Source organism: Oryctolagus cuniculus, chromosome 2, assembly GCF_051225735.1.
Source record: "Oryctolagus cuniculus isolate XC-2025 breed Fujian yellow rabbit chromosome 2, ASM5122573v1, whole genome shotgun sequence".
Lineage (NCBI taxonomy): Eukaryota > Metazoa > Chordata > Mammalia > Lagomorpha > Leporidae > Oryctolagus > Oryctolagus cuniculus.
In genome coordinates this window covers 104,008,993-104,035,626 of record NC_142868.1, presented here as the reverse complement: position 1 = coordinate 104,035,626, position 26,634 = coordinate 104,008,993, and the positions used below count along the sequence as shown (strand labels likewise).

The window sequence follows — 26,634 nt, the reverse complement described above, 5'->3', positions numbered from 1 at the left end:
GTATTTATGCAAAATGCTACCTCTGACTAATTCTTACCAGGGAGCCCAGTCACACAGCCTCCGCCTCAGACTCTGGTCCCAGGGAAGCCCCTATCTGTAATCCCCCTTCTGCCTGCATGTGCCACGGTTGAGGACCAAGATTACGGCAACATCCTAAATCACAACATTTGTCGCTGTGAACATTCAATGTACACAATGAAAGCTGTCCAAAGAGCAAACAAGGAAAACCCTGTGACCTTTTATTTAAAGATACCCCAGAATGTTCCAGATGGGATCCCAGAAGGACCTATACATTGCAAACGGGAGACCTTGGATTCCGGAGCCTTGGGATGACAGTTACCCTTTGTTCCCCAGGGGCTTTGCAGTATTACACTGTGTGCTGATGACAGGATGCTAACAGAAGGGCTGTCCTCAGCAAACGCAGGCTGAAGGAAGAGACAGAGAGCTACTAATTTGTTGCTACAGAGCTGACTCCCTTTAGGAGACTGCAGTACTTAGAACTCATTTCTCTCTCTTCAATTGCATGGACAGGGAGAGATAAATTTATAGTATCTCAGGTTGAAAGCTTCTCATAAAAGTGAGATGGATATTATTTAATTGCTATGCCCTGTATACATTAAAGTAGATCTTTCGTGGATGATCTAGAAATCATGCACGATGGAGTTTTGATAAGAGGTCCTGAAATTTAAGAAATAAACGTTTTAGTGTATTTTCATAACTTGAGCAGGGGAACAGCTGCATGCTATTAAGTTCCAGTTCATGTGGCACACAAGCTTTACATAATCAACTCAACACACCTTTGATATCTGTACTGAAAAAATAAAACTCTGAATAGGAGTGGCTTTGTTCCTCAAACTGCAGCTAAAGAAAATCCTCCACACAATCTGACATTCATAAATGAGTAAAACCATGGAGTAAAGAAAAAGTGGAACTGACAATTATGCCAATTTTAGTCCCACCTGTGCCACCTGTTGGGCAACTGAATATACACTAAGCCACATTTTACTATTTGTAAAATAGGAATAATATCCACCTCACAGAGCTGCAGTTGAGTATAAAATAAGAAAATAAGCATAAGAGGGGCTGTGCAGTAGTGCAGTAGGTTAATCCTTCACCTGCGGTGCCAGCATCCCATATGGGTGCTGGTTCTAGTCCAGGCTGTTCCACTTCCAATCCAGCTCTCTACTATGGCCTGGGAAAGCAGTAGAAGATGGTCTAAGTCCTTGGGCCCCTGCACCCGCATGGGGGACCTGGAAGCAGCTCCTGGCTTCTGGCTTCAGATTGGCACAGCTCCAGCCATTGTGGCCAATTGAGGAGTGAACCAGCAGATGGAAGACCTTTCTCTCTGTCTCTCCCTCTCATTGTCAATAACTCTACCTCTCAAATAAATAAATGAATAAAACTTTTAAAAAAGAAAGAAATGAAGCATAAGAGCTCCATAGGCACTGTGTGTATGCAGAACTAGGAATAGAATGGATGTGTAATATGGATTATAATCTTTAAACCCACATTATGGCTATTTATGATTTTTCTTTATCTCTTCTTTTATACTGTCAGTTACATTGTGGGCATATGTAAACATTGAACACATTTGTATCCTTTGAAATACTTCACATTTAAAGTGGACAATATAAGTAAATATCAGTTAATGATATGGTATTTTTCAATATGGACATATTTTATGTGTATATAAGTATGTAAGCATATGGATATATGTGCCTATACAAAAGAATGGAATTCTAAAAGTTTATGGAAAAATGGAATTAGAAGATATTTATTTTGGTACAAAAATTATTGAAACCCATATTTTTTATAATATACATTTCCATGAATATCTGGAAGATCCCCTCATATGTATATATGTGTTAATACATGAATGTATGATTAAAGTATCATTATTCACCTAAATTATATTAAACCCTTACTACACATAAGGTTTCTGTTGTATGCATCAAGACAACAGTATTCATGGGTTCCTTGGCCTGAGAAATTTATTTAGCCTAACAACTGGCTGAAATCCTTGGAGTCTGACCAGGGTTTCATAACTCTTGAGGGAGCAAAGTAGAGACATCATGGAAAAATGGGTTCTCAATGTTCATTTTGGAGTAGAAATGAGGATCGTATATGAAAACACATAGGTCTTTGATGCTGCTGTTCCTCATGCAATGGCCATTCAGTAAGAACAACTTCTATTTTCTGTCCTACATAGTCCAACTAGAATGTCTGTATTTTCTTATCTTCTGCCTCCTAAAGTTCAGTAAATTCTGTAGAATGGCTCAAATTATTCTCATGTGGAAAATATAGTTCTGGCTTAAAAATTCTCAATTCAAATTCTTACACCTAAAGTGAAAGCATTCTTGAGTTATTCAAGTTGAGCAGGTGTGTTGAAATTTTTTTCCAGAAAGTGCTACTGAAAATAGGGTCACAACTCTTCTTCCGCTTTACCAGTCTGCTTAGTATAAGCACAACTGAAACGTTCCAGTCCCTCCTGAAGAATGCCTACTGATTACTTACACAGGGTTGGTTGCTAGGAGACAATTACCCAACTGCTAGGCTTTCTGCAGTCCTGTCTCCCAGGGATCTTGAGAACTGTCCACATATCTGTCCCAGAGCGCTTTGGCAGCATCCTTCTGCTGAAAGCCAGTTAATTATGAGTCTTACAACTTGGGCCTTTCAACCACCTGCCTTCAAAATAAATGCAACCCACATGCTCAGACTTGAGCAGCATCGCTTGGAAGGACTGCTGCTCTCCCCTGTTTAATATACTTCTCTGAGTTCCCGAACCTTCATCTTAGACAACGAACATGGACCAGCATCAGCAACTGAAAATGACACGGGAAACCCATGTGGCACGTAACCACATCGGAATGTTTGAATATAAGGAAGTTTGCAAAGATGTCCCGTGAGTTCATGTCAAGGCCCAGCGAACAGCTTCCTGGGACGGAAGAGAGCGAGAAAGAGGAGCATACTGCAGCCAACAAGGAGTGGCATGGCCAGAGCACCTGCCATAGAAGACTCCAAACACACCCTTTCTTTGTCTTTTTCCAACACAAAGCATCTTGCTTTCTACTCTTTGTCCTTTCTTTGGTGTGCCTAACATTGCAGAAGTTTGTCTTCCTACTTATGGTGGGGGCAAGCTGAGGGTTCTTGCGTTAGGGTTCATGTTACCATGACTGGCATCCACCTTTGTTTTTGTATGTTACTAGACTATTACAAAAGACACTGCACAGAGCTTTCCCTTCAGACCATACTCTGGCGAAACACCACTGTCCCCCTCCCCCACGTCATGCACCAAAAGCCATACTGAAAATAAAATCAGGGCACAAACAAATCCTCGCTTCTGTTTCTCTGCCAGCCTCAGCCCATCTTCTTTCTCCCTTGGTGCTTAGCACTTGTTTTCCGAGGCTCACTTTCTTGGGAACAAAGCCAAGTACGCCGATTAGGAAGTCTGCTGCCTGTCTGAGAATGCTCCACCCTGGGCGTGATTCATGTGGCAGCCAAGGGCCTCCGATGAAGCCCAGGGGAAGCCCTGGTGTAGACGCCCAGCATGTGAGTCCTGTTCAAGACACCCTGTGCTCTCTTCATATTCCTCCCCTTTTATCATCCTCAATGATCTTCCCTCTTTTTGGACTCGGCTTCTCCCAGGGCTCTGATCAATGTTTGGGAGCTTACTCCACCTTTTCTTTGTTCTTCTGAAATTCTCTGGTCGACCCTTTAGAGGACTTACTAAGACGGTGTCTTGAGGGGCAAGAGGTACCGCACCACTGTGATCAGGACTCAACAGTGTGCTGATACCCTGCCTCATCACTGTGGGCAGCCAGGAAACGAGAAATCACACGTCCACGCCTCTATTACAAGATCTGTGCTTACCGTTCAGTAGCTGCTCTGGCCCTGCTCCACACTAGCTACTTGTTTGCAACCCCGCGGCTGGGCGTCGTGTTCCTGATGAGTAGTCTCTAGGTCTTATCTCCTGCCCAGTTCTGCTCATGCGCCAGCGCCTGTCCTTCCCAAGGTCCCATCAATTCCAAAAAGCCTCCTGCTTCCGACTGTAACCATTTGATTCCTATCTTTTAAAAATTTAGATACACCAAAATGGCTCCAGAAACAAATACTCGGAGGTGACAACATGTTATAAATAACTCCGATATTTTCTGCTGGTGACCAATTTGGTTAGATAGTGACAATGATATACAAAACTCGTCACACGGAGGCAGACATGACCTTGGACATGTACCAGGGCTGTTTACATACACACTGGCAGGCATGTGGACACACATGTGGCACACACACCATGCTGCTTTGTGGGAACATGCCAGGGCAGATCCCTTATCATATCACAGTTATGGCAGAAGGGCCAGGGACCGTGCATAAGGAGATGTACGCTTGGCATCTGCAGGGCACGTGCTGTTACCTGCTGTCTCTGGTAGGCAGAGAAAGTTCTTTCCAGGTCTTCGAGATCTAGAATTTTGAAGACTTTCGTATCATCAATCTCAGTCCACACTGTTTCTTCCAGTTTGTTCTACAAATACCAAGTTAACAAACATTATGGTTTATAGTTATAAACAAAAGGAACAGGCACGGTTGTTTTTACAAAAGGGCTGATATTCCAATTTTTCCTTCTACCAGTTGCTCTTAGTGAGCTGGCTTCAAACCTGTCCTTTATTTCAGAAGCTTAATTCCTAAATCTGTATATATGAAATACATGAAACTTGTAGAACTTAAATAAAATTTAAAAATAAGTAAAAGAAATCCTGCAGCAGCCAGGGCTGTCTTCAGCGAGCTGCTGCCGCTGCCGCTGCCCTCAGCGGGAAAGGGGAGCGCTCACCTCAGGCAGCTTCGACCAGTTGAAGGACTTCAGGGCATTCGTGGGTTGAGGAATGTTCTTCTTCTTGAGAGCCAGGCCCATTGGAGCACCAGGAGGTGGCATGATTCCCCCCAAGGGAGGCGGCCCTGGGGGAGGAGGAGGGCCCCCGGGAGGCAGGGGAGGGGGAGGAGGAGGAAGCAGTCCACCTGGTAGAGGGGGAGGGGGAGGGGGAGGAAGGAGAGAGCCGGGTACAGAGGAAGGAAAGGGGGCCCCTGGAGCTCCAGGCGAGGGCCCACCCGGGATTGCAGCACAGACTGCCCTCTGCAAAGACAAAAACAGGGGAAGAGAAGATCAGCGGAAGAAGGCAGTTCACCCAAAGTGACTATTACAGGGAAACCTGCCCTCCTGAGAGTGTGGATTAAAGGGTCAGTGTGCCAAACGGACTCAAGGTCTTTGTGGACTCCGTCGGGTCACATTTTTTGTATTTCACATTCAAGTGCCTGTCTGCCAAGCGTTCACATCTCTCCTATTTCTTCCACTAGTGTACAGTTTGGTTTTCTTGACACCAGCTCTTGTTTTAAGAAGGTAATGTGAATTCATTTGTTCCTACTAGAGGAATCGTATTGAAAACTGTACACCCCACACGGCCTCTGCTGCCCAATCTATGTGACAGCAGAGGGAGTGAGTCTCACAACTACTGCCCTCAATCACGATACATTTCCGGTTCTGTTCCCCCAGGCAGGAGCTGTCTACTTAAGGACGGGGGACCCCAGGAAGAACAGAAGGCCCGACCCACAGCCCTCACCCTGCTGAGCTCCTGGAGCTGGGCCGTGAGGTCGGCCACCTGCTGCTTGACTTGCTTGTGCTCTGTAGTCTCCTTTTCAAGTTTCTCTTTCATTTTATTGAGGGTCTGCATCATCTCCTCCTTCTCCTGGGTCTTGGCATCACATTCTCGCTCCTTCTTCTCCAGCTTCTGTTGCAGCTCGCTGTGCTCTACAACGAGAACAACCGCACGTGAAAACAGAGGACTCTTCAAGTCGGACACTCTCTCTACCAAGAACATTGAGGACCCGGGCAGAGATTGCGGGGCAATTTATCAAGTATTATCCCCCTTCTCCACCAAGGGGAGTGCTCCAGGGCTAGAGACGGAAGAGACCCCAGAGAGCCAAACATGAAACAGCTGAGCAAAGGATGGGCCTGTTTGGTAGCTCACTCAGAATCCAGCCATATGCATGGCCCTTGGGCAACATCAGCAGAAAGGCGTATTAGAAGGCCTCTTTTCGCACTTGAAAATGGGACTGGGAGAAGCCCAGTACTGGGCTGGTACTGTCCTCCGTGAAGGCTACTTGAAGTAGCGGATGCTTCTGACAAGCAATTATTAAAACTTGTGAATGCGAATGGTATCATGTCAGCATTACATATCATAAGGCAGCAGCCTCAGCCAGGCAGGAGAACCATGGTAATAAGGGAGGACAACGTGAGCTCTCAGCTGTATTTTCCCGACTCCCCCGACCAGGCTAAAGGGAGCAGGGCACCCAGTTTGGCACAAGGATTAGTCACATTGCCAAAGAACACAAGTTCGCTGACAGGAGTGATGAACTCTGGAAAAGAGAATTAATGAAGTTTAGGCTGTAGGTTTTTATTTCAAATACTTGGCCCCAATTCCTATTCTTTTAATATCAATGAATCCACTAGAGATATAACCCACTGGGACTGAGTTACACAGACCTGGTCTCTACTTCTGAATTTGGTGACACATTTAAATTCTTTTTTTTTTTTGTCTCTGACCTCTCTTCTGTGTCCTTAAAAGTATGATTTTGCAGAGTAGGATTTGAGCCACCAAAAGTCTGGGATTTTACCCATCTTGGAGCTAAGGTAACACCAACCCATTCCTACCACTCCAAGAATTCAGACTTCTTCAGATCTGCATCTCAGAGCCACTTCACTGCACATCATTTTCCTTTCCTACCTCCGCTGCATCCCTCTTGGACGATTCTAAGTCCAGGCACTTGCCTTCCTCTCACAGGCCTTTGACAAAGCTGGCTGGGCCGCAGACTCACTCCAGGCTTTTAACACTTCAGTACCCGCCAGGCCCTATTCCAAGGAGGTCCAAGGAGTCTTTTTTATAGGCTGAGGGAAGGGCTTAGAAATCTGTGTTTTTCAGGGCCAGCACTGTGGCGAAGAGGGTAAAGCTGCTGCCTGCAGGGCCGGAATCCCATATGGGCGCCAGTTCAAATCCCGGCTGCTCCACTTCTGATCTGGCTCTCTGCTGTGGCCTGGGAAAGCAGCAGAAGATGGCCCAAGTCCTTGGGCCCCTGCACCCGCATAGGAGACCCAGAGGAAGCTCCTGGCTCCTGGCTTCAGATCAGTGCAGCTCCGGCCATTGAGGCCAAATGTGGTGTGAACCAGTGGATGGAAGGCTTCTCTCTCTCTCTCTCTCTCTCTCTCTCTCTCTCTCTCTCTCTCTCTCCTTCTCTCCCTGTGTAACTCTGACTTTCAAATAAATAAATAAATCTTTTAAAAAAAATAAATAAATCTGTGGTTTCCAAATGCCCCTCAGAGGATCTGATCCAGCGCTGGGTCTGGGAAGCCCAGCCTGAAGGACGCTCCACAAACGACGTCCGTGTGCTCTGCTTTGCCTGAGCTTTTCCTGGGTGTGCTGTGCGCTGAGAGGGCCCCCGATAGTCTCCACCTCTCAGGTCGCAGAGCTCCCTGTCTTCTGGCTAATTTGTCAACACGTGCCCTGCTTTATATAATTTTGCCCCCTGAAGCTTCCAGAAAAGAACTGATTTTTCTCTACAGTCTTGTCTCTTTTACACTCCAGCCATGATTTCACTCTGAAACCATCTTGTTCCTTCCACTGACCTTGGGGATTTTCTCTTACGCCACTGGACCACCTGAATCCTGTACTGGTTGCAACCAGCACATTCCGAACGCCTTGCTAGAATTCCGTCACTTCATCTTTGTCACTGAGTCTTCAAACCACCCTGCGAGTTAGGTTTAATCCTCTTGTTGCAGGACAGAGGACCTGAGTCAGCCCTCACACACAGAGGGGCACACGGCCTGACACACAGGCTGTCCACAGGTGCTCACTCAGCGGACGCCTGGCTCCATCTCAAGAGCTTCTTCAGCCTGCATACTCATCTCAGTGCACCTACTCTGGCCACTTTCTCTTTGGTGTAATCTCTATCCCAACTCTTAGCACATGCTTCTGTTCTCCCGGTAGCAGTTTCTGCAATGTATTGAACACATGCAGGTGCAACCTCACTCATTTGAGAGCGATCTGGACACCCAGGAGGAGCTCACTGTGTGATGGGAACACTTGTTATTCCCTGGTTTCCTGGGAGCGTTATTCCCTGCTTTCCTCCTGCTCAATGGAAAGGCACAAAGGAAGGCACTCCTGTAGGCATCTCTTGGCCTCTCTTGTCAGCACATTAAACACTGGGGTGAGTGTTTCTATATTTCACTGGCCATGACCAAACAACTTAGAGGAGGAAAAGGAAGTTGGTTAACCAGCATGGCAGTAGAGTACTGGCTGGGAGGATGACTGTTTCCACAAATGGGGCAACTTTGATTTGCTAATATTCTGAAGAAAATATACATATATTTCTGTGAGTGGCTGGCACAATGATAGACACAAACATCTCCCCGGTTATTTAGTGCTCAGTGATAATATCTAGAGACATATTCAAATATTCTCCATCAGCTTGGCTTGTTAATGTTCCATAAAAGACATTTCTGCAGTAGTCACCGATTTTTTGCATTTTTCTTTTTACAATTGGTGCCAAATTAAGGTCACGGAGAGAACTGGGCTGCTGAAACCTGGTGGCCAATGCTTCTGTTTAAACATTTTAAGTGACCCCTAATGTCTTAGAACTTAGTGTGCTTTAAGGAGCAGTTATGCAGTGGATAACTGGTAATTTAGAAAATTTAAATCAAACAGTACTGAACAGTAAATGCTGTAAGCTCTTTAAAATTTTTTACATGATTATAATGAAAAGACAAAATATTACAGAAATCTGCATGAAGACTAAAAAAGTATAATTTAAGAAAAGTGTAAAACGCCCTTAAGACAAGAAGAAAGAAAGCCTTCTTAAGCACTACAGCCAACAAGTGACATCAAAGCAGATTCCAAAATACGCAGAGAGCAAGGTCACCGGGAGCCAGTACATGGCTTCTTCTCCTGCCAGGCCTCATCGTTTACCTTTTCTCATTTTCTCTGCTTGTTCCTTCCACTGCTTAACTTCATTCTCATTAACCAGCCTGCATAACAACAAGGAACATTCATTACAAGAAACGTAAAAGGCCTGCAGCTAAAAAAAAATCCTCCATGCACACGCGTGTAACCTTATTTAAACCCAGATATAACTTAGATATTTGGCAAATGTGTATACAGTAACTACAACATTCCCACTCTCCCAGCTATTACTTTGAAGGAGGATAAAATGAATGTCTTACATTGTCATTATCACCTCACAGGTAACAGAATGAGAAGAGACTTACATCCGTACGACATTCTTAATATTAAAGTTTTCCAAAGGTGTAGAGTCAGGGTCCTGTCCTTTGTCATTCTGGATGACTATTTGCTGTATAATTCTATCGAGTAACAGCCAGTACTGAACAGTGTTGCCACTCCTCTTATCTAACAGAGAAAAGAACAGTTATTTTAAAGTAGGGCAAACATTTTTCAGCAGTAGTCACCCTTTACGGCCATGGACCCAGAGGGATGTTTACAACATCTGTACAAACGGTTCCCAAAATTGATGCATGCAATGATCATTTATTTGACTGAGAGACACTCTATACCTCTTTTCTCAATGTGTTACAAGGCACATATTTACTTTTCAAATCAAACTAAATTATAATTCACATCATTTTGAGAATTTTCTAACTCTCCTTAAGGTGTGTGGAGACACACAGGGGGCTGTCACAAAACCAAGGCGTGGAATCCCAGGTGTGCACTGTTCAGATGCCAGAGCTCTCTGGACAGTGCCCAAGCATTCAGTGAGACCCACTAAGTCACAAACACTCACAAGGCATCTGGAGGCAGTGGTGCAGGATGGACATGAAATGAGGATAAGCCTCGCTATGAGTCAGCCTCTTCCTGGTCAGCTCAAACATCTGAGTCGCACTTTTTGTATCTATGTGAACCTGTTTTAGAGAAAAAAGAAATCTAAGCAAAACATCCAAGTTCCTCAATTCCCTTAATGCAAGATAAGTAAATCCAAGGGAACCAAAAACAAATTCTGCCATTTAGATAATAAAGCAGACACCGATTTATAGATTACACTGGTCCACACCAATGCTACAACACACTTCACAGAGGGGAAATGCTGTGAGCTGGTGATTTCAAGAATTGTAAGTACACATACCAGTTCAAATCTTTTGGCAAATTCTAGTTCATCTTCATTTCGGAGCATTTCAAAAAAGTCTAAGTGCCTGAAAGATAATTGAAGCAGAGTTGTTAAAAGCAGAATATCCCACAAACATAGGCACATAGGATTTAGGACACTAATCCTGAACACTTTCCTGAATATTCAAAGATATTGATAAAAGAAACTTAAAATTTGAATGTTGCAGCTTAACTCTGTTCTTTATAAGAAAAAAATAAAAATAAAAAACCACATCATCAGAGTGAAATAGAAAAATTTAAAAGCTATGGTGGCTAGTGCATGGAAGATAACTATTAAATTAATAAGTCATCACTATATCTAAAATTATTCAAGTCTAGATTCCACTCACAGATATCCTTTATGGAAAAACAAGCTCATAGAAGATGAGATATGCTACTAAATTAAAGATCACAAAAGACATGTTCATGCAATTCATGTAATCACTCACATTATTTATTGATCACTTACTATGGATTATACACTGTGAAGATAAACACATCAGGTAAAGGGAGCAGAAAGTGAGGGGAGGGGAGGTGAATCAGGTCCACACTGGTTGGAAAAGGCCTCTCTGTAGCGAACAATCAATTTGGGTATTTGTGAAAGACCCTTTGAAGGTAACGGAATACTGAGTACAAAGGCCCTGGAGCAAGAGGATTTTAGAGATGGTCACAGAATACCAAGGAGGAGGTGAGCTGGAGTGTACGCATGGAGATGACGAGCGGTAGAGGAAAGATCTGAGGGGTCCCAGGAGGGACACCTGAGAAACAGTACAATGATTACAAGTAAGAGCCAATGAACAAGAAAACAAAACTCCTCTCCACACAACTCCTATTACAGGTGTCACGGGATTCCCACAGGTTTTATAGTCAATGTCCACAAAAGACCTGGAAGATAGTTGTCACCATCGTCATCGACACTGGTTTTACATGTGCAGAAATAGTAAAGCCTGGAAAAACTAACAGATAACACAGCAAGTGAGAGACAGGATTAGGGTAGGATATGCATACAGGGCTGATGCCCAAACCCAGGGTTCTCTACGCAACGTGCTGCTTCCTTCAGTGGCAAAATCTTGATATGAAAACTGCATCAGCTGAATTAAGATGCTGGTGGTGTGAGCTCCATACGCTACAGACAGGTCACAAACAGGTCACAGGGTGACACTCGCACTGCACACAGAAAAGCACAAAAGACCTCAGATCATTACAGTCCGACTTACCTATCCAATGTTGAATTTTCATGTTCTCGTAATTTATCTATTACAGGTTGAATTCCTAACATCAGGAATTCATAGCGAAGATGAAGTCTAAAGTCCAGACTCTCCTGAAAGTAAAAGGGTGATAAGATACATTGATAGTTTGTAGTAACATAATCATCTTTTACTCTTTAATAACATATTTTTAAAGTTATAGCAGAGAAGATTCTTACCATTCCTGCTCCTTGGCTTAGCATTGCATTAATGAAGGACATGATGGCCGTCTTGAGACTCACTTCATCTCGATACCGCCCAGTGCTTTTATCTAAGTCATTAACTAATGTCTATCCAGGATGCAAATACAAAAACAAAGGACTGAATTATTATTAACCTTATGGTCATTTAATGAATTTTTTAATACTCACAAGCAAATATTTTAAATATTTTGTTTAGTTAAAATTATGCTGACTCATTCATAGTCATCTTTATGTAAATTAGCATTAAATACTACTTTCAAAATTCCCACATCATGTATATTCATATACACATGAATATATATACAATATGTATGTATATATGTGCATATATATACATATATAGTATATATAATACATATGTATACAAAGTATAAAACCGTTTGCTTTGTTACTTCTGCTTGCTTTTTAACATCTTAGTGAAAAGTGATAATATAATCTCCCTATTCATATTGATCCTGAGTCAAGAATGGCAACGTGTAAAACAGGGAACATCCCATTTAGTACACTCAGAAGACGTGTGCTATGTGAGTGAACTATGCAGAATGCAGGGCTATCTGCTCAAATTCAGCCAATCTGAAATCCCAGGTGAGCAACTATTGGCTGTAGATCCCAGGAGAGAGCATGTGGCGCAGCAGCGAGGATGCCTTGCTCCACACTGGAGCTCCTGGGTTTGGCTCTGACTCCATCTTCCTGCCAGTGTGGACTGCAGGAGGCAGGGATGACAGCTCAAGAAACTGGGTTCCTAGTGCAACCGAAGAGTGTTCAGGCCCCAGCCCCAGCCCCAGCCCCAACGAGGGCTATTGCAGACATCAGGGAGTGAGCCAGCAAATGAGAGCACTCTTTCTCACTCTCTTCTCAAACTAAAAACTACAAATAAATAAATAAGGACAAACTTGTTTTGGGGCGGGGAGGGGGGGAATCTATTCTATTCTCTGGCACTTACACCTAAGAGCAAGGGAATGTCTGAAACCTCAGTGTGAGTAATCACCGCAGGGAACCATCTCGCGTCCTGCTCCCCTGTAGGCTGAAAGGGCACCTGTCTAGGCAGAGTTCAAAAGGAACGAACGCAGGGGCAGCGCAGGTGCACCCACCTGAAAGCGGGTCCTCTCACTGGCATACTTCTGGTAGTGCAGCATGGCCTGCAGCACCTTCTTGTGGCTCCCGGGAACCAGGCACACGGCGCCCAAGATTTCCAGCACGGCCACCTTTGTCTTAATGTTCTCCGTGCTCAGACTCTGAGCAATGACATTGATACTCTCAGAATGGGCCAGCACGTGAGCCCGACCTTGAGAGTTGTTCATTAGAGCCTTTATGCAGCCGATGAGAGAGGTGTGTATTCGAGACTCGGAGGTCTCGTAGTCCATAGTCTTCAGGAAGTTGAGAATGCAGGACAGGCCGTCCAGGTCGATGAACCTGGTTACAAACCTGTGATGAGGGAAACACAACAGACGTCAGGCTCCTGAGGGTGGGGACGGGTAAAACATTCATTCCCAAGGTACCAGCAGGATTACAGTGATGAAGGCTTCTTAATTCTTTGACTCAGAGATCAGTGTGGGTAAAAAAAAATCTCCATTTGAGGTAAATGCATCTCAACTGGTATAAAAAAAACAATTAAGCTGGCGCCGTGGCTCAATAGGCTAATCTTTTGCCTGCAGTGCTGGCACTCCGGGGTTCTAGTCCCGGTTGGAGCGCCGGATTCTGTCCCGGTTGCCCCTCTTCCAGGCCAGTTCTCTGCTGTGGCCCGGGAAGGCAGTGGAGGATGGCCCAAGTGCTTGGGCCCTGCACCCCATGGGAGACCAGGAGAAGCACCTGGCTCCTGCCTTCGGATCAGCGTGGTGCGCCGGCTGAAGCAGGCCAGCTGCAGTGGCCATTGGTGGGTGAACCAATGGCAAAGGAAGACCTTTCTCTCTGTCTCTCTCTCTCACTGTCCACTCTGCCTGTCAAAATAAATAAATAAAAAAGAACCAATTAATATCATATTTCCATAAATATTCAGGAACAAGAAGACATTCAGAATGCATATCTCGTCTTGGGTTAGCATCAGCTGCCAGCCTGGTGTTATTGGAGCGTCCAGTTCCCAAACTCTTTATGGGCTGACCACTGACCAGCCCCTTGTCAACAGAGTCAAACAGTGTCCTTCAGCTCCAGGACACCCTCTCCTCAAATATTCATCCACATCACCCGGCTTCTGTAGCAAAACCCTCCTTCCGTGTGATGTGCAGAAACTCAATATATAAAACATGAAAATGCTACTTCACTACTGTAAACTTTACTAATATCATAACACTGCACTGTCAATCAATGAGAAAAGCCCACAGTGCACATGCGTGTAAGGCCCCTGAAAACTTCAGAAGTCATACAACGTGTTAATTTGAATGCTCCAGAAGTTTCCACACTTAAGCCTTAGGTATTGGTATCGGAAATGCAGAACTTGCGGAGGGAAACTCTGATCTAGTTAGGATAGCTAGGAGACCTCTGCCATGTAACTGCACAGTATTCTTCTTGCATCAAGTTTTTCTTAGTTTATATTTTATTGCCAAATAAAGGGAATCTTTATTTTATAGTCATTTCACCCAGCCGCATTACCCAGATGAAGCCACGCTGGTTAAACTAGTTAGCTTCATTCACAGCACCTGTGCTAATGAAATGCACCTGTAAGAACAGCCAACCCTCATCAAACCCTAGAAGTACTAATAGAAGATGAAGATATGGAAGGCATACAAGTGGCTGGTTACCAGAGAGGAAATGAATTACTATTTTCAGAAAGTTTGCCCACCTGTTTCATAAAATAGTTTTATTGAGATATAATTCACAGGCTATAAAATTCACCATTTTAGTGAATAATTTAGTGGATTTTTAAAATATATTCACAGAATTGTGCATCCATTAAGAGTATCTAATTTTGAAACATTTTAATCATCCCTCAAATATTATTTTCTCCTTTCTCCAAACCATGGCAACTTAGTCTAATATTTTCTTTCTCTGTGGACTAGCCTATCTTGAACACTTCATATAAAGAGAATTATATATGATTCTATGTGATTGCCCTTCTTTCAGATAACATAATTTTTAAAAAAGATTTATTTATTTATTTGAAGGCAGAGTTACAGAGAGAGAGAGAGAGAGAGGCGCAGAGGCAGAGGCAGAGGCAGGGAGGGATGGAGAGAGGGAGGGAGAGAGGGAGAAAGAGAGAAAGAGAGAAAGAGGGAAAGAGAGAAAGAGACAAAGTCTTCCATCCACTGGATTACTCTCCAGATGGCCGCAAAGGCTGTAGCTTCGCTGATCCGAAGCCAGGAGCCAGGGGCTTCTTCCAGGTCTCTCATGGTGCAGGGACCCAAGGACTTGGGTAATCTTCTACTGCCTGGATCAGAAGTGGAGCAGTCGGGACTTGATCTGGCACCCATGTGTGATCCCAGGACTGCAGGTGGCGGTTTTACCTACTATGCCACAGCAGCAGCCCCAACATAGCATAGCATTTTAAAGGTTATCCCAGTACTTCATTCATAGCCAAATAATAATGCATTGTATGGATATACCATGTTTTATTTATCTACTCATTAGCTGATGGACATATGTGTTGTTTCTACTTTTTGGCTAGTAGGGACCTGTCTTCGTTTCCCTTGGCTATAAATGTAGAAGAAGAACTTCTGGGTCACATGGCAATGCTGTGCTTAACATTCTGAGGAACTGCCCAGCTGTTTTCCAGAGTGGATGCAACATTTTACCTACTCATCAGCAATGAAGGAAGGTTCCATTCTTTCCACATTTTTGTCATCACTGTTGGTCTTTTATTTTAGCCATTCTAGTGGCTGTCTGCATATTCTTTAGTTGAAGAAAATAGATTTTTTAAGTGCTCAATGATTAAAATATTAAGACACCCTGGCCCGCTTCAGTGAAAAGGATGGGGGAGGAGAGGTCCACGGAGAGGTTACCTCATTGGTTTCGTCCTCAGTGCTGTCTTCAAGCTCTCTATGGTTTTGCTCCTCTCCTCCTCCTCTTCCTTCTCTAGAGCCAGCAGAGACTTTCTCTATGTGAAGGAAACAGAAGCGCTGTCTTAAGGTTCTGTGTTCTACTCACAGTGCAAACAAGCCCACAGATCATACGCTCTCCTCACTTTTAATCTGTGATCAAGATTCAGTGCAAGTCAAAATGTAGAGCAATACTGCCAAGAATTTTGTCCACTGGTCTTTCAAACTTTAAAGGAAGCTTTAAGGGGATTTCTAGAAATCTTAGTAGAGAAACCGTCTTGCTCAAATGTTTATAATACCATTCTGCAGCTACAGCCTGATGTAGATATTACTATTTAAATCTGATAGAAGATCAGACCTGTAATGGAATCCAACATTCTGGCACTTAAAGTTAATAGCATTATCACTCCATCAAACGGAAAAGGTGGGTGGCAGCTTTCCCATGCTACTGGTCCCACTCCTCAGCCAAAAACATAATTAACACCAAAGAGATTTTGTTCCATCAATTATTTTTCAAGAGGAACAATTATATTCAACTTGCTACTAAGATGGACAATTCCTCCAGGGTAAATGCCTGACTTGTGGAGACGACGCAGGTCATTTAGAAATCAGGACATGGAGTGCACGTGTATTTTCTTCCTACCCAGGAATCTGCTAACCTAGTATTCTCAAACTTCAGTGTGGGTATGAAAGTCACCTGGGGATTTGTTAAAATGCAGGCTGTGAATCGGTGTATCTGGGGTGAGGCATGAGCTGCCTCATGTCTGAAAACTTCTGGGCAATGACAGTGTTCCCGGAACAAGACTCCAAGGAAGCAAATCTCAGTCAATATTAGAAAACCATGAGTGCTAAGAAGATTTACAGTCTTTCCATTCCTTTTCAGTCCACGATCACCTAGTTGTACCAAAGTATTCCAGGTCTCCATCCATGGAGCTCTGGGTTCCTTTTTGTCATCCTCCTCTGCATGCATGCTTGCCTAGCCAGTCTTTTTATCTGCTACCAACTATCATTAAACACTCGGTTGGGAAACAGACTGGGGATGACAGTAGGGAGAAAACACACGTAACACACACAATCCAGTCTCCATTTCTTTCAGGACCACAAAGAAAAGGTAACTATTTTCTTTTAAATCAATAGTATCAGCATAAAGTAATTAAATATTAACTAAAACAGAAATTTGACTTTAAAATATGAAGGATGAAGTGCAAAGGCAAGTGAATAATCAGTGTGTTTTATGGCAACCAAAATAAACAGCAGAGTCTTTTTTGTTTATTTTTTGAAGATTTATTTATTTATTTGAAAGGCAGAGTTAAACAGAGAAAGAGAGGAGGAGAGAGATGTTCCATCCACTGGTTCACTCTCCAGTTGACTGCAATGGCCGGAGCTGGGCCAATCCGAAGCCAGGAGCCAGGAGCTTCATCCAGGTCTCTCATGTGGGTGCAGGAGCCCAAAGACTTGGGCCATCTGCTGCTGCTTTCCCAGGCACATTAGCAGGGAACTGGGTCAAAAGTGGGGCAGCCGGGACTCAAACCAGTGCCCATATGGATGCCGGCATCACAGGCAGCAGCTTAACCTGCTACATGACAGTTCCAGCCAGAATCTTTCGTTTTATAAACTTGTAATTCTGATAAAGCTGTCTTCTTGCCAGTGATGTGCCTAGACAACTGTCACCAAAGGATGGCAAGGAAGGAAGCCATGTGCAGAAATAGCCAATGAACTCCTTCAAGACTCCCTGAGGTCCATTTCCCAGGAAATCCAGCAAAATCCAGCCAAGTGTGTCCAACTGAACTCGCCTGGACCATCAAGCAATCACTGTGAATCTGAGCTCAGAATCAAGTCTTTTATGAATATCACTCCTTGTTACTGAGCTTAATCTCACAAAACCATCCATGAATTAGACTACATATTTTATTGTGGGTCACTAATACTAAAGACAAATGTATTTACCCTTTTAGCACTCTTGGAGGTGGAATAACATCTAAATAAAGGCAGATTACATCATGGCTTCTCCTTAGTACTCGTAGAGCTGGGAGATTTAGAAAATGGCCAAGAAAATTAAATTGGAACTCTCTATGGCAATATAAGGAGCTTTATCTTCCTCTTGAGACAGAAGAGACTTCAATCTATTGTGACACAATTAGATCCAGGATTCCTTTGTTGTGTTGAGAAAACCAAGGACAAACAGATGAACCTGATATTCTAATGTGAACTTTCAAAATAAAATAATCCATATAAAGTCTCAAGTTTCAAGTTTCACATTAGGAAGAAACCCTAGTTTGCAATTTTTAGTAGATAAGGGAGATATGTTTGCATTTTTTGAAGATGATGGCTACGCCAATCATCTATTATGCATCTTGGCATACACAGGCCTTATGGTAGCCTCTTGGGATGCTCTATGCACTTACTAAAAATCTGCTCATTTGGGAAGTGGGCAAAGGGCAAAGCACATACTGGTCAAAGTCACTAAGGCATATGTTGGCACATACAGCTCTGAGAGGCACAAACACGGTGCAGAAATTGCTCCTGACTGAGAGTCCGAGACTAAGCTCCCATTCAAAACATCTTCTTGGAAGATGGTTGTTAAGCCTAGAAGTTAAGACACTGGTTAAAATCCCCACACCCAACACTGGGGTGCCTGAGTCTGGTACCCATCTCCAGCTCCTGACTCCAGTTTCCTGCTAAGGCACACCCTGGGAGGCAGAGGTGAGGACTCAGATGACTGGGTTCCTGCCATTCACATGGGAGACATGGATGGAGGTTCTGGCTCCCAGCTTTGGCTCCAGGTGGGGATCTCTGGGCATTTAGGGAGTATATCAGCAGAAGTGTGCTCTTTCTTTTTTCTTTCTCTGCCTCTCAGGAAAGAAAATCTGTATTTTTTCCCTTGGTGTGAAATCAGTAATCCAGCCCACTCGCATATGAATTTCCCCTCACATCTTTTCTCCTTGAGAAAACATCAAGAAGCCACATACAAAGCAAGCCAGGTCCTTCTAGAACCTATTGGGTTGCACTCCCTAAGTACAATGGACTTTTTTATTTTTTGACTCTTTAAAAGCCAACAGATCACTCAGAGGCCCTTTACAGAACAAGGCATTTTTCTTAGGATGCTTACAAAAGGTAACTGAACCTATTCCACAAACAGCCGGCAAGTGCTCCCGCTCTCCACGTGGGCCACTCATTTATCAGACTTTAAAGAAAACAGACGCTTGCCCCACCCCAGAAGAGTCCACCAAAGCAGGGTGAGGGGATGGAGAGGTGAGACTGCTAGGCCTCTTTCATGTGCCATGGGGATTTAGAAGCCAAGTTAGTGAGAGACAAGTTAGAAAAGAGTTTTGGGGTTCAAATTCCTAATTAGATGACCTTGAGCAAAGACACATTTCTGAGTCTGACTCCGCATTTAAAAATAGCTCGTCCAGCATGGAGTGCTGACAAGGATTTCAAACAACCTGAGAAGTGCCTGCACATGAGGTGCACTCAACAGCAGCAGTCACTACTGACTGATGCTGCAGGCCACGGTTGACGACAACATGGACAAATGCCCCTTCAACAATTCCATAAGCAGGCAGCTGAAGAGTCTAGGTGTGGGGCCTTGAGAGAGTTTGGAGGAACTGTGTGCCTGCGCAGGTGCAACGTCTTGAGATTCCACCATGTGTTGATGGGAATTCTCCAGTACAGATCACCAGCTTAGTCAGAATTATGCAGCGATCAATAAGGAGATAACAAAAGCAAATCCAGCATAGGGTTTCTGGTCTTATTAGATCCCTTTGTTTTCTTTAAGTTTTGAGATCTCAGTAACTCTTGGATGGCTAAAAGCCTTTTCCCTTTGCCCCTGGAAAGAGGCTGGCTCAGCCTTAAAGGAGCATTAAAAAGGTCTGTTACATTAAGCTGCTGCTTGGGATGCCTGGAGTGCTGGTTCAGTTCCTGGCCCTCATTAATAATGGCTCAAGTACATGAGTTCCTGCCACCCACACGGGAGATCTAGATGGAGTTCCTGGTTCCTACTGGCTTCAGCCTGGTCCGGCCCTGGTGTGGTGGCATTTAGGAGGTGCACCAGCAGATAGAAGCTCACTTGCTCGCTCGCTCACTCTCCGCCTTTCAAGTCAATTTTTTTTACTTAAATGAAGCTCTGTTAGGTGTTGCACATATAAAGGACAGTAAGGTCACTGGCAAGTAGGTAGCCTTGTGATGTTTTTGAGAAGGACTTTGGATTAAGAACCAAATATAATTAAAATGTAAACATCTCAGGACTGCAGCCAAGAACTACCCAGGAGCTTGAAGAAGGGCCAAATATTGGTACAGGAAGCATAGGAATGAGCCACGTTAACTCTAGCCATGGCAGAAATTAAGTCTGCAAGGACAAATTACTCTGAAGTGTCTCAATATGTGAAGAAAAGAAAAACCCAAAGTACTTAATGCTTCTCTCTGTTTAGAGAGAGAATTCATTAACAAAGAAGCAACTTCCTTTGTTAGACATCAAACAATGCTGACTTAATTAGAAAGAGAGACACTATTACCAGGCAGTTCTTTTTCTAACGACCAGAAGCAAAACTCAGAAAAAAGCCCATCCACGTAACAGATGTAAATGGCTCCAGATTATTACTACTTAGGCAGATGCACAGAAAAATCCCTGGTGGTCATCACAGATCTCATGTTCTTTATCACAGTCCTACAAATGCTGAGCTCACCCTCTCTCATCTTTGGCATTGTGTAGAATGTCTCAAGTGAGAAGGATTTACTGATTATTCTCTATCCTTTTCTGCCATGCTTTTAGACTAGAAATCCACAGGGCAAAACCTTACGCAATTTCTTCTATAATTTATATAGCCCTGTTCACATTTAGCAGGTGGTTTATTAGAAAAGAGAAGGTTACTAAAGATCAAGGCCTCCGAAAGTTCAGCAAAAGTGTAACTGATTCACATATTCTAATCAGCTTTTAACTTCTGCAGCAGCAGCAAAATATTAGACAATTTCAAATGCTCGTTTTCACTGATAGGAATTCAATTCTATATAAAACACTAGAGAGGCAGGAAAGAGCTGGAAAAAAGTGTTACGGAAGCATATCAGCTATTGGACGTTATAAACTCAAAGTTGAATATGAGGTCTTCGAAAAATTCATAGAAAATGCATATTATGAAAAAATATGCATGGATTTCAGATTTTTTTTTCACTAAAATAAACTTACCTTTTCATTCCATTTTTCTACAAAATTTTTGAAATATCCTCAGATAACTGACTTCAAATCGTGAGTGTATACATTAAGGCAAAAACTGCATCCTACTGTGGAAAACTTCACATTTCTATCAGCAGCAAAAGGGTTCAAGCTGCTACGGCTCAAAGATTGATGGCTTACTCTCTGCTAAAATCTTCACAGAGAGTAAGTGATCAGGAGGTGCCCCAGGCTGGGATCCTTGTGATTGGAATGCATATTTCAGACGCTGAGAAAGCATTTAGAGCAATTACTGAACCAAAATCCATGTACCAAGGATTTCCCAAGGACATCTCAGTGCTATTACAATGCCTTTCCATTAAGCCATTTACTCCAGGAATTCTTTATCTATTATAAAAGAGCACATGGTACCATATAAAATCAAGAAGCCTGGAACTAGCCAAGCTCTCAGTAATAAAGAGTGAGAACAGTACAGTGAAGGAAGCATTTAATCATACTATTTTAAAATATTAACTTTTAGAATAGTGTTGCCATAACAAAGCTCCAAATAATCAGTAAAAGCAATTGCAAGAGCTGTATGTGAGCCAGATTTCAGATTACAGTTCCTCTTGTGTCATTAAACTTAGATTTTACCGTGTACAGATTTTATATAAAACATAGAAGGAAGCATCCTTGTGCGAAGTATTTCCCCTGTCCCCTAACCTCTCCAACACTGAGTGTCTGGAATGGAGTCTGGAAAGGTAATGATGTTTAGCAGGTCTTAATCAGGTTTACTGTGCAACTCTATACTTTGTACTAGACTTGCATTTTAAACTGTATGTGATAAAACAAAGTATACCTACAGCAGCCATGGAGTTGAGCTGGTCAATGTAGAATTCAGGCCAACTTGTAGCTCCCTTGTTTTCTTCCTGTTCCTAAAAGGAAGGGAAAGACAGTGATATACCACCAGATGTCTACACACAACAGCAAGAATGCACATGTGACTTCTGGAACACTTAGACAATGGCCCGCACAAGCCATTAATGCCACTGGGGTAGGAGATACTTATTTATAAATGTTGGCTGTAAGCTGACGACCTCACCAGAGTGGTCTTCCCAGTCTACTTTCCATAGAGAGAGTGCTGACGTCCAAGTTAGACAGGACGAGGGGGCAACTTCTGAGTCTCAGCTCAAGGAGAACTTGGGCATCCAAGGTGTAAAACTGTCTATGCTCAGAGGCACAGTTACATTGGGCAGGGCACTTAGGACAAACAGCCACTAGGTCCTGTGTCACACTAAGGGCAGCACTGATGGACTGCGCACCTGTATGGAATCTATGGAAGGAAGAAACTTGCCTTAAAAATAACCACCACAGGAGTGAGAAATTTGTTGACCAGACTGTTCTAGTTGCTTTATTCAGACTGTGGCACTCAGTAAAAATTTTGAAGGATTTCGTTTAGATGTGGCCCAAACCAGGTACTATTTCAGACAAGAAGGTAGAAGTAGGCCTGACACTGAATGGAAGATAGTGCGATGAATACACTTTAGTCCCAGGCCCAGCTCTTCACACTGATGGCTTTGGTAGAACATGTGGTTTGTCTCAGCTCAAAAGAACTGAAACTCAAGGGATTTAGAAACCCATTGTTAAACTACCCTAGCCAGTCTCACAGCTCACAATCAAGGATGACCTGGAGCCAGAGTCCCCAGGCTTCTGTGGATAGGAGATCTGTACCAGCCAATCCTAAACTTAAAAAAAAAAAAAAAAAAAAAAAAAAAAAAAAAAAAAAAATCAGGGCTGGCACTGTGGCATAGAGGGTAAAGCTGCCACCTGCAGTGCCAGCATCCCATAGTTTGGATCCTGGCTGCTCCACTTCCCATCCAGCTCTCTGCTATGGTCTGGGAAAGCAGTAGAAGATGGCCCAAGTCCTTGGGCCCCTGCACCCACATGGGAAACCCGAAAGAAGCTCCTGGCTCCTGGCTTCGGATCAGCGCAGCTCCGGCTGTTGTGGCCATTTGGGGAATGAAACAGCAGATGGAAGACCCCTCTCTCTACCTCTGCCACTCTGTAACTCTGCCTTTCAAATAAATAAATAAATAAATGAATGAATCTTTAAAAAAAATCACTTGGTTGTAGTCTCTGCTCCCTCAGAGCACCTAGCTCATCAGAAGATGGCACAGTGGTCAGAATTTCCACGCATTTGGGCCTACTTAGGAGGCTGGGGGTCCTTCGGTGATCCAACAGGCCTGGAAAGGAAACTGTCAGCGATTCCCTAGCTTCATATTCATGGAGCACCTCATATAGCTAACATCCCCTGTCCTCTTGAAGATGCTGTAGCACATACATGACATGTTGTCCTGACCTCTCACTGCGTAGAGCTCTGCTTGCTGGCGTCAGAATCCCAGTTCTCGGGAGAGCTGGTTCAATGTGGGACTTTTAATTTTAGTTCTATTCTCTCAAACTCAAAAACAAAAACAAAACCCCACAAGCCACTTTCCCTAGGACAATCTTTCCAGGTAGGTCTACTTGGGCTACTCGGGCAGGATAAAAAGAAAAGTGTAATTTCACAACTGTTTTTAAAGTAGTCACAACAAAGGGACAAAGTGTTGCTTACAGTGCCTTAAGAGCTGGCAGTAACTGATGGCTGAACTCAGGCAGTTGTGTGAGTTTCCTTTTGAGACCATGAGCCAGATGACAGGGACAAAGGCTACAGCAGTGGCGTGGAAGCTGCGCTGGGTTACACTGCCATCCTTTTTAAAAAGTTTAGGAAATCCGATGAGTTTTTGGAACAGTCCTTGATTATAACTTAACACGTGAGTAAAACAGCTAAAGTGGGAGTATAAATGCTGAATCCTTCTTTCCTCTTGGAGTATTACAATTAGCCAAACCCTGCTGTTACCACTGTACTTAACAAGCCAAAGCCCAGAGTGATATTCAATGGTATTTGAACCCATAAAATGGAATAGAAGCTGCCAGATCTTTCTATTCCCCCAAACTAGGGCGAATCGCCAAAACTGAAAGAAAATCAAGTCGTATGCTGACGGCCCCACGAGAGCCTGCTGCGAGCTGTACAGTCACGGGGGCAGAGCAGAGAGCACTGAGGAACTGGACACCCACAGGGACAGCCTTACTAGTCGGACGTGCTTAGTAATGCTAATGGGTTAAGAGTAAGCCTAGACACTCCAGTCCAAGTAAGGGAAGAAGGCTTCAGGGGTCTCAGAGGCGAGAAAATCAGAGCAAAGTGTGCGGAGGCTTCTCGTCAACGTGCTGTTTGTTATCGCCCCTTCCTGGGGACTGCTTTTCACTTCCGCGTGTTGGCAGTGCAGCTCCAGTTTCCAGGAGGTCCTTTCACACGGACGTGTCCCGCAGTAACCATCAACTCTCCCCCCTACTCTGTGTGGCTGTAAGTCACAGGCCAGGAGATGTAGCAATTGCTCTCTGGCACAGAGGTGGTTCTGGACACTGGGGCATGCCAAGAGGGAGACTCTCTCCTAAGAAGTCCACTGCTAAGAGAAGTGAAATCTGTGTGACCACACTTCACAAAGTTCAAGGAAAATGGAATTAAAAGATGTTTACCTTGCTGCAAAAAATCTTGAAGTCCATGCACGTGAGAAGTCTTCAAAAAGCTCATGAAAAATGTATGTTATGAAAAACTACGCATGACTTTAAAAATTTTTTAATATTTTTGAACCAAACTTAGCTTTTTATTTTTAAATTTATTTTTCTGAAAAGGTTACAGAGAGAGGTGGAGAGACAGAAACAGAGACAGAGAGAGAGAGTACATGCTTCCGTCCACTGATTCACTCCCCAAGTGGCCCCGGTGGCCAGGTCTGAGCCAGGAGCTTTATCCAAGTCTCTCCTGTGGGTGGCAGGGGCCCAAGCTCTGGCACCCTCCTCCACTATGTCCTCCCAGGCCATCAGCAGGGGACTAGATCAGAAGTAGAGCAGCCAAGGCATGAACCGGGGCCCATGTGGGATGGTGGCAGGTTCACCCACTGTGCCACAACGCTGGCCCCCAAACTTGGCTTCTAATCCCATTGTTTCACAGGCTTTTTGAAATATCCTCGTATAATCTTCCTGGAGCGCAACTGGGTCCTATATACTGTGAGCACTATTTTCTGAGCCATCTATCTCAATTCTATTTACTTGTTCTTGGGAAAGAGGTAGAAAAACAGGTATCAGTTGTAATGGAAGTAATACCACCATCTAATACTGCTCTCAGCACTGGACTCTTCTTCAGTCTACCCCAAGATAAACTATCATGATGCCAACTGTAGCAAGGAAGAAACAAGAGGAAAAAGAGAGAAAGTGAGTTGCTAAAGTCAGTACCGTCAGAATTTCAGAGGCAACGGGAAAGAATGGTGGCAACTTTTTTCCAAGATTAGATCTCAGATTGATCATAAGCCATGTATACTAAGTGCAGAGCTGGACTTCATTCTTCACCACCTCACTGTAGAGAGAACTCAGACTTGGCTAATGGGCAAAACAGAGTTCACCTTTCCCTGTACCCCTGTTGCTATTATATATTTTTTGCCACATTCAGTATTTCTGAATGTAATTCTAAGGCCTAATGTCTTACCCTGGGTGACTCTAGTACCCCTCTCTCTAGAATTTCTATGGGAACCCTTTATCAGTTTTTGTATATCTTCTTACAGACAGCACTTCAAAAGCTTTTTCCTAATCTTTTCTTTACTACACACCTCAGTCTAAAGGTCATCTCTATGGAGATTCCTCAAGAACACCTGAAAATTAGCTGTTAGCATTCAGCAGTTCTGGATCTTAGAACTGCAAATATTTCCTTAAGCCACACATATCTAACCTTTTTTTTTTTTTTTTTTTTTTGGCTAGCTACTTCATTCACCAATTCCACCAGAAATTTCCTCTAAGCAAGAATATGAGCTGCCTTCTACTCTTTCAGAACACATTTCCTCCTCTTTGAAGACAAATTATTGGCAAGTGCAAAAGGGTAAATCCATATCAAAATCTAGTCCTGTCTCATCTTAAAAATGTTACAGGCATTTAAGTTTATATGCCTATTTTCAGAAGTTCTGTTAAGTAATTGGAAGTGAATTAGAAACTTTGATATTAAATTCTCCACTGAATGGGTTTTGAGAATATTTACAAATGTCACTTTTTAATTTAAAAAAATTATTTATTTATTTGAGAGGCAGAGTTACAAAGGCCAGATTTGGGCCCGTCCGAAGCCAGGAGCCAGGAGCTTCTTCTGGGTCTCCCATGAGGGTGCAGGGGCCCAAGCACTTGGGGCATCTTCCACTGCTTTCCCAGGCCATAGCAGAGAGCTGGATCAAAGAGGAGCAGCCAGGACATGAACCGGTGCCTATATGGGATGCCGGTGCCATAGGCAGAGGCTTAGCCTACTATGCCACAGCACCGGCCCTACAAATGTCACTTATTTGTAGAGAGATGGTATAAGGGAAAGATTACCAGACAGGGCCCCTGAAGATGTTATTCCAAAACATACTTTCTGAATTGTTTAATTGGTATTTTTAGAATTCTACATGTCTCCAAGAGTTAGATGTCAAAGACAACAGTGTATACTGCATTGCTTCCAAGATCAGTAATTTAAAAATTTTATATTGCTCATTGACTCCTATAAACTTTTCATTGTCAAGTATGGGGAGGAGGAGAGGATTATGATACTATTTTATTGTCTTGCTACTCCAACTCTTCCAGTTTTTTTAGTTGGTTACAGATCTCTATGAGTGTAAGAGATTATTCATGGAAAAGATCTCCAGCTGGATGGAACTCGCCTTCCACTTCACGCTTGCTTTCGGCTTGCACTAAGTACTATTCTAACTTCTTTTCTAGGGTGTCAGTTTTGCTCTCAGCATCTCAAACTGGATGTTGAGGGGCTTTGCT

General features: G+C 43.5%; 1 protein-coding gene across 8 annotated transcripts in view; it reads right to left on the bottom strand.

Annotated features, from left to right (window-relative positions):
• The window catches only part of DAAM1 (dishevelled associated activator of morphogenesis 1), a 191,031-nt gene that overhangs the window by 34,782 nt on the left and 129,615 nt on the right, over window positions 1-26,634 (bottom strand). For all 8 annotated transcript variants that reach the window (XM_002709767.5, XM_008252840.4, XM_051834423.2 and 5 more), the window contains 12 exons: window positions 21,621-21,692; window positions 15,579-15,673; window positions 12,738-13,071; window positions 11,623-11,733; window positions 11,414-11,517; window positions 10,177-10,243; window positions 9,838-9,955; window positions 9,308-9,446; window positions 9,009-9,067; window positions 5,610-5,797; window positions 4,826-5,125; window positions 4,412-4,519 (listed from right to left, as the gene is read on the bottom strand). In XM_002709767.5, coding sequence (XP_002709813.1) covers window positions 4,412-4,519; window positions 4,826-5,125; window positions 5,610-5,797; window positions 9,009-9,067; window positions 9,308-9,446; window positions 9,838-9,955; window positions 10,177-10,243; window positions 11,414-11,517; window positions 11,623-11,733; window positions 12,738-13,071; window positions 15,579-15,673; window positions 21,621-21,692 — 1,695 coding nt within the window. The remainder of the gene's footprint in view (window positions 1-4,411; window positions 4,520-4,825; window positions 5,126-5,609; window positions 5,798-9,008; window positions 9,068-9,307; window positions 9,447-9,837; window positions 9,956-10,176; window positions 10,244-11,413; window positions 11,518-11,622; window positions 11,734-12,737; window positions 13,072-15,578; window positions 15,674-21,620; window positions 21,693-26,634) is intronic.